Consider the following 9,842-nt stretch of genomic DNA (forward strand, 5'->3'; position numbering starts at 1 on the left):
ACAAGTCAATTACTGTGTTTTCATGTTATTGTGGGTGGTTATTTTCACCTATACATCCCACTTACTTACCTACCTGGTATACAGGAAAGGAAGGCTCACATTTCCCCCTCCTTATCACAGAAGATTGTCAAACTTTGATTCAGCATTTCTATCCTGTCTACTTTAAATGATGAATACACAATAGATAGATTGTCAAAGTAGTATTTGGGGGTGTGTTGTGTCTACATTAACAAGGAGCCACAAAAGATGTAGACGGAGATAAATGGCCTGATATGTCACCTTAACTAGATAAGTGTAGATAGCAGTAATGTGATGTCGGCTCTACAGGTGTAATTAATGCTCATATTATGCACCAGATTTTATATTGTGGTTTGTACATTTACGGTTCTTTACAGTTCTTTACCAGCTAGGTCAACAAACCTTCCATATTTATTTAGAACTTTCAGATCTACTTTTTGTAACTCAACACTATATCATTGTTGATATTGTTTCTTGTCTTTGTATAACCAATAGTCTATGTGGGGATTTACTTTCTATAACCACTTTATAAATTATGCTACTCAAAATTGTATGAAATGCTGAGTCATCAAATTGCATAGATGAATCTTCAGGAATAGGTGTTGTTATACTGCTGTATATTGGTTACTTCAGCCTAGAGAGGTATGCTATAAGTATTTACCACCTCTTCAGTTATACTGTGGTATATATATATATCTAAAATGAATTGAAGATTCTAGACACCTGTATAAAATGATAACTGTCTATTCTGACCAGAATTAGTGGTTCCATACACCTGTATAAAATGATAACTGTCTATTCTGACCAGAATTAATGGTTCCATACACCTGTATAAAATGATAACTGTCTATTCTGACTGTAATTCATAGTGTGATGATGTTGTTTTAAGTTTAACGTTTATTTTTTACAGGCTGTTGCGATCATGTTGGACTGGCTGAGACAGCACAAAGACAACCCCTACCCTAACGATGATGAGAAAGCAATGCTTATCAAACAGACAGGGTTGACAATAAACCAGATCAACTATTGGTTTACCAACGCCCGACGCAGAATTCTCCCTAAATGGGCACAACAATGTAAATAGCACCAGGGAGCTAGATATAACTCAGCATAATAGTACTACCCAAGTCTAGAGGACGACGTAGGAGGAGGGCCTTCTCCTGAACATAGGACCCGCACTTCCCAAGTCGGTATCTTCCAGGTCCAGGTCCAAATCAGTTGTGTATGATCATATCCACGGATTTCTGGATAAAGATCCTTCCAAGTAGTTGGTGATTAAGAACCTAAATAACTGTTGGAAGGATTGTTGTGTCATGGACATAAGTTATCTATCTCATCAAGACCACAAACTTGTACCACTGATTGACAGGAGGGAACTCTAAAATCGGACAAGATAGATGCTGTTCAGTCATAAGGGTCACCAATCTAGTGCTGGCTTAAACAGGCCTTAAAATAGGCCTTAAACAGAGCCCCAGCCGATCAGGAATGTTTTTGGTTTTTAAGTGTGTATGTGAGACCAAGCAACAACATTGCATGATCAGCCATGGAAAATATTTCCAAATTTTATCTCAAACCAAAAATGTGTGATATGTGTATTTGTGTGTTCAGCACAGACTTGTGTGAGTAGTCTCACAATTATATATATGTGTGCCAGTCAACATACCAATTATCTCACACAAGTTAACAAGGCAAATATATTTTAACTTATCTTAATGTATTTGACAAAATTGGGAGTTTTCCATGACGATTTGTCAAGTTTTCAGGGTTAGTGCTTGTATTACAGTTCAGACATCAGATGTCTTATTTGTTGTTAAACAGGAAACAACAAGAAATGTTAAGAAAATTATGAAATTGTTGTCATGAACAGTCACATTTATTGATGCATTTTGATAAAATAATTATTTATAAAACGTACGGAAGTGAGTGAAAGAGTGAGTGAGTACATACTATGCATTTTTTAAAAAGACTAGGTAGTGATTTTATTGTTATTATTTCAAAACTAAGATTAAAATGTTGAATGTCCATAAGAGAAAGGACTCTAATGCAATATAATGTAATTCCCATTTTTATAGACAAGGGGAAATAACTCTATGAGGACAATAATGGTCGTGATTTTATTTTATATTTTAATCACTTTTTAAAAGTAATTGATCATCTAAATTTTCATCCCATTTCAACAATTGTGTTCAAAACAAAAGCATTATTTTCATTTCCATTTTCATCATGATATAACACTGACCAGTCTGAGGTTGATGTATAGACTAAGGTAATGCCAATTGACATTTCATAATTACAAAAAGCTAAATTAAATGCTTGTGTACATTTTTAACATCTCAGGGATATAAGATTTTTTGTTCTGTTTGATAACTAAAAGAGAAAAATGTTAATATACATATAATTTCTCGTAATCAGATCTGTCTCTTAGCATCATATGGATCTATTGCGCCAAAATCTCACCAATTATTAAAACCCAAACATTTTTACGTGAAGTTTAAACGCTTGTCCTTGTATAACTACACCTTGAAATAAATGAGCTTTAATTTTATAGCATGCTGGATCATGTAGAAGTCCTCAGTATTGTGAGTTAGAGCTCATTGTACATTGATGACAGTGCCTTCTGTTGAAGGGAGAGAACTCTTGTTTATTGTATATAGACACACGTGTTCCCCCCGTTGATGGCGACATGAGAATTTTATTCCCCACGTTCCCATGGTGTACTCTGTATATATAAAAAGCATGACCACATGTAAAAAAAAAACTTTTTATGACTAGTGTGTTTTTATGATATATAACGTTACTTTGTTTTAGAAGCAATATACTTGATAGTTGATATGAACAATAAAAATCACAATGTGATATATATTTATATGTATAGATGTTTGTGTCAAGACTTTGCATAGATGAAATATATTTCATATCCTACATTTAATGTCTACTTCAGCATAAACCCCTCTGGCTTTAGCCTGGCAGGTCTGTCCATTAAATTTCCGCCCAAATATGGAGGCCATTCAGGCTTCTCTTATATCTGAAATTCTTAGCATCAATAATTTTCTTAAATGTTGGCAAGTCATCTTTATTTGAAAGATCATCTCTGTCTTGACTTAGTTGGCTTGAACAATTGTGCTTAAGATATATGATTATATAGATGACACAAATCTATTTTGAGCTCTGCAAATATCATATAAAGATAGGTTAGAGATTATCTAGACAGAAGACAAAGATTACCTATTGACTAGAACTTGAGATTTGGATGATGAGGTGTTAAACACAGTATTGATGAAAGCTTTATTCCATTGGTAACCAATACATTTTATCAGAGGTCTAGCTTTAAAATATTGTTTTATGTTCAAAATGTATGCATATATTGACTTTCAATTGATAAAAGTTTTAAACTCTGACTGTACATAAATTTCCTAAGATAAATGTGGTGATTTCACTGATTTCAGTTTATTATCTGGCACAAAATAACCTGGTATATGTACTTAGCACAACTTGACAATGATCCATTAATGAGAGGAATGTGTGTCAAGTTCCTGTCAATACTAACGTGCAATTAAGTTACTATGAAATATATTGAAATAACAAAGCTGTTACCAAATATTTCATATCCAAAATAATTAAATGGTTTAAAGGACGAAATATAAGCACTTTTACTATATTAACGAAGCAACTAGGTAGTGTTTGAAAGAGGTTGTAACAACTACATTTGTGTACACGTGTGCCTTTACAAAATCCTATTTCGTCCAGATGGTTTTATGAAATTATCCAATAGAAATTCAGTTGTATCTAATAGAAGACCATTTAGAACATTTTGAGATTTTATGTTAAAAGACATTTTGAGTTGTTTTGAATCAAATTTATCAGAGACAATGAAATCCGGTTGTGGTGATTTGTTGAGTAGCTAGTGAATGGCTTTATAGCATTATACAGGGAATTGTCAGGCATTAATGCTCTAAGCATAGGTTTGTATTTTTATGATGAAAGTATATAGCCATCTATTTTGACCATTTTTTTTAGCATAGACTAGCTGATCGTTTATACATAGAACCAAAGATAGAGTTTATCACCGTGTGAAGTCGATTTGTGGGGTAGTGAGTTGTAAGCATGCTGTTACAAGACGGGTGACAACCAGACTAGATATCTATTCAATGGATATTTTGTGTGTACCTTTGATATGTTTTCTTTTTCAAAAATGTGAATGATTATACGTTTATTTGATATCTTCCTAGCTTAAAATCAAGGCAAAATGGCAGATGCAAAATCGCAACAGAAAAGAACAAGGCAACATTCATATTTACATGTAATATATATTTTCCTCATTTTTCTACAAGTAATATTTTTTTCTATTTAATTTAAATTTGACAGATAATGATAGTTTTATGAAAGTTTTTTTTTTCTCTCTCTCTTTCTCAAATTTCAACCCCCCAAAATGTTTCATATTTTACAGAGGCTGCAGGCAATACCCTATATGTTACATTTACTATCCTTTATTTTCCAATGGCATTTTCTTCTCTCTTCTATCCTTTCTAGATATTTATATATAGAATTAGTAACCCCCTCCACAATTTCACAACACGATGTTATATAACTGATATTTAGATAGATTGTGGAAGGAGGAGCCAGGAGAGCTGGTGTCGGTAATATCCAGTCGTCTCAATGATCTTTGTACATGTCACTGTTTTACATATCTCCTCCAGGCAAGGTTCAATTTCAAGTAAAGAGGTGCATTGATTTTTTGTTTGTTCAATATATGTTCTGCTAAGTGTATCTCGACACATGGAAGATATGTGTTAAGATGTGTGTGATGTATGTGTGCTAATTCCATGTGTGTCATGTAGGGTATATACATGTGTAATGGTTGTGTGATGTGGTGTACAAAGTTCTGTCACATTTTAAACATAAGATGAGGCAAGATATATGCGCCTGCTGTTTATACTTTTTACAAGATAGATGACTACAAAAATAGTGTAAACTGCAATTAATAAAGCTATATTTTTAAACCTAAACATGACTGTCAAATTTTGTTGTGTGTCGTGTACCAAAAGTAGGTCACTTACGTTTTGGCCTTGTCCTACATCAAAGAAGTTTGTCCAGGCTGTATCTCCAACATAACTTGTCACTCGAACTCGAGCCTGTAGTCATGGGTTCTCGAACTCCATGCTTTAGTCATGGGTTTCGCGAACTCCATGCTTTAGTCATGGGTTCTCGAACTCAATGCTTTAGTATTAGTATTGAGAAGAGAAACAAATCTATCCAATAACTAAATGTAGATTGTTTTTTGAGAACAAAAACATGTCTCCCCTTCTCCCTTGCTATGCATTGATTTTTTTTCTCACTCCATTAACCTTTGACCTGTAGGTCAAGGTCACACTGCACTTTTGGTGATAAAGGTATACAGCAACATTTATTAGAATATCAGAAATGTTTCAATGTTATTGCCAGGTGAGAAACTGTTACAAAAAAATATGCACTTTGACCCCAAGATGGTTAAAATAACTATGGTAGTGCATTGTACATTGGCTTTAGGTAATGCAAGTATACTGCAAATTTTGTCGTGATATCTTCTAATTGTTAAGCCTAGACATAACTTGCACTTACTTGACCTTTGACCTTGAGGTCAAGGTTACAATGATCCAATGGTAGTGCACTGCATTTTGTCAGTAGGTGATTACAGTATACAGCAGTTTTCATTGAGATGTCCTCGGAGGTTAAAGTTATCACCTGGACAAGAATTTTTGAGAAAATTAGCATTGTAACATTAAAGTCAATGTCACAATGACCTACAGCAGAACACTGCACATCACCTTCAACAAGAAGTTTTTTTAAGATATCTGCAAAAGTGCAGAAAGGTTGGTCTGAACAATGAATTGCTGAAAAATTGTTTTGACCTTGAGGTCAAGGTCAGTGAAAAACTGCAGTGCACTGACATCTGATTTAGGTGATGCAAGTATGCTCGAAGTTTCATCAAACTATCTTCAACAGTTTAGAAGTTATGGCCATGACAAGAAATAATTGTAAACTTTGCATTTATTTGACCTAGGAGTGGCCATAATCAGAGCCACTAGGGAGGCAGGACAGTATTCTTACAACTTCTCAATAATTGTCTTTTTATAATAGGATATCTTATTGGGGATGTAAACATGTCTATTACAATCTGATTGATGAACATTTAAATCAGTAGCTTTGGCATGAAGTACTTGTTGGTAAAAATAAATGTCTAACGTTAGACAAGAAATCCCAGAAGGATCTTGACATCTACTATTGAATGATCTTTATATTATACTGATTTTTAGGTCATCTGACCCAAAGGGTCAGGATGACCTATAGTCATTGTGCTTCGTCTGTCGTCGTGCACCGTCCGCAATCCAAGATGGCCAACATCTTGAAAACACATTTTACGTTCCACCAGTGCTATCAAGCTGAAACTTGCCTGAAATGATCCCAACCAAGTGTTGTAATTTCTCGGGCCAATCCGAAATCCAAGATGGCCACCATAGTCGTCATCCTGAAAAACACATTGCAAACTTCTTCTCCAGTTCTACTGGTGCCATTGAACTGGAAAATGGTGAGGATGTTTAGAGGACCCAACGAAGTGTTGTTATTTTTCGGCCTCGTAAAAACTTTGACATGCAATAATCTTCCACTATCAAATTCAAGTGATTCAAGAACTTTTTGAAATGGCTTTAACAAATTTCAACTCTTAAAATAGTTGCATGTTAATTGTTTAATAATTAATATCCAAATGTTATATCTACAACTAGAGACCAAGAGGAACTTGAAATTGAAAAGGTCCATAAAGACCTTTGAGAAAAAGCAATAAGCATTTTAGAGATGGACCACAAAGGGAGATTCGAGTAGTCTACCAACAGATGGTGGGCTATACACAGGCATGATTTAAACCTGAAACTATCTCAAGTTTAGCAACTTTATACTTATACTTAAATCTGAACACTGCATTAAAATAAACAAGAGGCTCAGAGGGCCTTTATCGCTCACCTTGTTGGATTTGACCAAAGGTAAAAAAATATGTTCATGTTCAATTTGTTAATGTCAAACAATGCTATATATGGGGAAGGGATCTAACTGCTTCAAAGATAAAACCCAGAAACGAAGTCCAGTTTCCCTAGGGGTCATTCACACAATTTATATAATTTTGAATCCCCACCTAACGATGCTACCAGTCAGATTTTGTTAAATTCCAATCAGTGATTATGAAGAAGTAGTCGATTGTTGACAGCTGGACACCACAGTATGGCACAAGCTCACCTTGGTCTGTCAGACCAGGTGAACTAATAAGAAAGGTTGCAATCAATTCAATGTCCCATTGCCTGAACCAAGGGCCATCACTCTGGTTAGTGCTGCACACAAAACTACGGTAAAGGACACTCCACGGACCATCCAAGTGGTAATTACAAAATTTGGCAATCTGAGTAAAAAGAGTTGAGATCTGCCATGACAGTGACAGATGAATGTAAACTGTCACACCCAAAAGTAAGTGGTTCTGACAAATCATTTATTCTCGCACTAATTCAGTTAAGAAAATTAATTGAGAAAATTCTGCATGGACAAGACAAAAAGCAATGAAGACAGTAATTATAGTTTGGAATATTTATTTCCAGTAATTTAAGTTTTCTCTGTGCGTCGTACACAACGCTGACAGTATCACAGCTGAACACATTAGAATTGTTTTTTTTCCATTTTTGACATATGTCAACTATCACTCCAACACTTCCATACACTGTGCTATCACACAAATTGTCACATACACTTTGACATCCATTTTTTTTCTATCAAATCAAACGTACACTCAACTCCTGAGGGAGCTCTTGTTTATCGAGAAACTCAAAAAAGCACTAAGAAACACCATATACATAAATCATGCAAGACTAATTTGTTGTTCACACTATTTTGTCTTTCTCTCCCTCTCTTGCCCTGCTGCAGGTATATTAATCATTTGTCCTTCACCATTCTTTTCTCATCCAACAATCTTAATACACATGCTCATAATTTTGAACTGCTATCTAGTATTTCCCAAAATACCCAGAACTAGCTGTTCAATCACATACGACGTCTGTATACATAGCCGACTATCATATCCAACACCTTCGCCCTTGATTGCACCTGGTAGTGTTTGTGACTATGTAGGAGTCTAGTAGACCCTCTGGACATCCTACCAGCTCCTCGCCCACATACAATGATCATTAACAATAAGGTAATATATATATATATGGTAAAAGTAAGATGTTAATTTTACAACTAATGGTATTGTTGCATCAGAGCACATCTCATTTCTCTAGTAAAAGTATGAATTACTTGATATGGAATACAAGTCATTTAGACATGACTTACTCAACCAACATCAATTAGTGATGACTATTTACTACATTATGTAATATTGACAACGTTCTTCCCTCGCATGTTTTGTGGGAGGTAGGTTTTCTAACTTATTGAATTATACAACTTATGGTTTTAATGACTGGTACAATGGAGATATAATTTTAACTCGATAGTCACATTACACACACTGCAAGTCCTACTACAAATTTGAGCAGATCCTATAGTCACTCTCTCACGTGTTACATTGCACAGGTGGATCTGCTAAAACTTCATAAATTAAAAAATATTGATGTACCATCTTTTAAGACTCCTACAAATATTTACTTGTATCGAACATCTAAATGAAGAAAACCTGAAAACTAGAGCCAGTGGTCCTAACATATCCTGGGTATATCAAATATTGTACAAGACAGTACTCTACCATAAACTTATTTGAGAGCAGACAACATTCTTCTATATTGGACCTGACCCCTGTGATCTTTTTGTATAAACTGTCCAGACAAACCTCTTACTAGGAGTGTTTTAGTTACCCTTTTCACATTTGGTCATAACACCTGCCTCACTGAAGAAGAATTTCAGAATGTCAAATTTCACCTACTGGTAATATCTTCTGCCTTCTGGAGAGCTTCACCATCCATTCCTCCTGGCCAAACTACAATCATTTCTAAATATCCTATATCTTATTTGCTGGGCTCTGCCTTCTACCTTTGAGTTCACACCCTATGTTTATATGGAGTTCCCATAGGTCAAATGTATTCCTCATCATCTCCCTTTACTCACAATCAAAGAGTAGTTTTAATAAAAACTGAAATTCTCCTACAATATCCTGTTTCTCCGATTCCTTGAACTAAATATCCCCAATAATATCCTGCTTCTCCGATTCCCCGAACAACTGAAATTCCCCTTTAACAACTAACTTTCCCCTATAATATCCGGATTCTCTGATTCCTCGAACAACTGACTTTCCCCTATAATATACGGATTCTCCGATTCCTCGAACAACTGACTTTCCCTATAATATACGGATTCTCCGATTCCTCGAACAACTGAAATTCCCCTTTAACAACTGACTTTCCCCTATAATATCCAGATTCTCCGATTCCTCGAACAACTGACTTTCCCCTATAATATCTGGATTCTCCGATTCCTCGAACAACTGACTTTCCCCTATGAAATCGAGACAAAATCCCTGCAGCCATTTAGGATCAATTATAATTATGTAAAACTGCAACACACCACAAACCTTGTGTCTTAAGCAGACACAAAATCTTCTGTAATAACTAATTCTGATACTGGTGACATCCAATTACGACCAATGAAGCGGTTCGATATAGAAATGGTACAAACAATGTTTTCTGATTTACAAAAAAATATGCAGTAAAGATATGCCCTACTGAGGACACGCTTATTCCAGTGTTGTTATTCTAGTCTGTGCAGTCTACCTACACGGGCTACACATCTTCACAATCATCTTCCACTTGTATCAA

The 9,842-nt window shown here is 35.1% G+C and overlaps 1 protein-coding gene across 2 annotated transcripts in view; it reads left to right on the top strand.

Annotated features, from left to right (window-relative positions):
* LOC117314560 overlaps positions 1–5,024 on the top strand; it is a 76,644-nt gene extending 71,620 nt beyond the window's left edge. For both annotated transcript variants that reach the window (XM_033868630.1, XM_033868638.1), the window contains one exon: positions 929–5,024. In XM_033868630.1, the coding sequence (XP_033724521.1) occupies positions 929–1,102 (174 nt within the window). In that variant the 3' untranslated portion in view covers positions 1,103–5,024. The remainder of the gene's footprint in view (positions 1–928) is intronic.
* Positions 5,025–9,842: the final 4,818 nt, after the last annotated feature.

Source organism: Pecten maximus, chromosome 2, assembly GCF_902652985.1.
Source record: "Pecten maximus chromosome 2, xPecMax1.1, whole genome shotgun sequence".
NCBI lineage: Eukaryota > Metazoa > Mollusca > Bivalvia > Pectinida > Pectinidae > Pecten > Pecten maximus.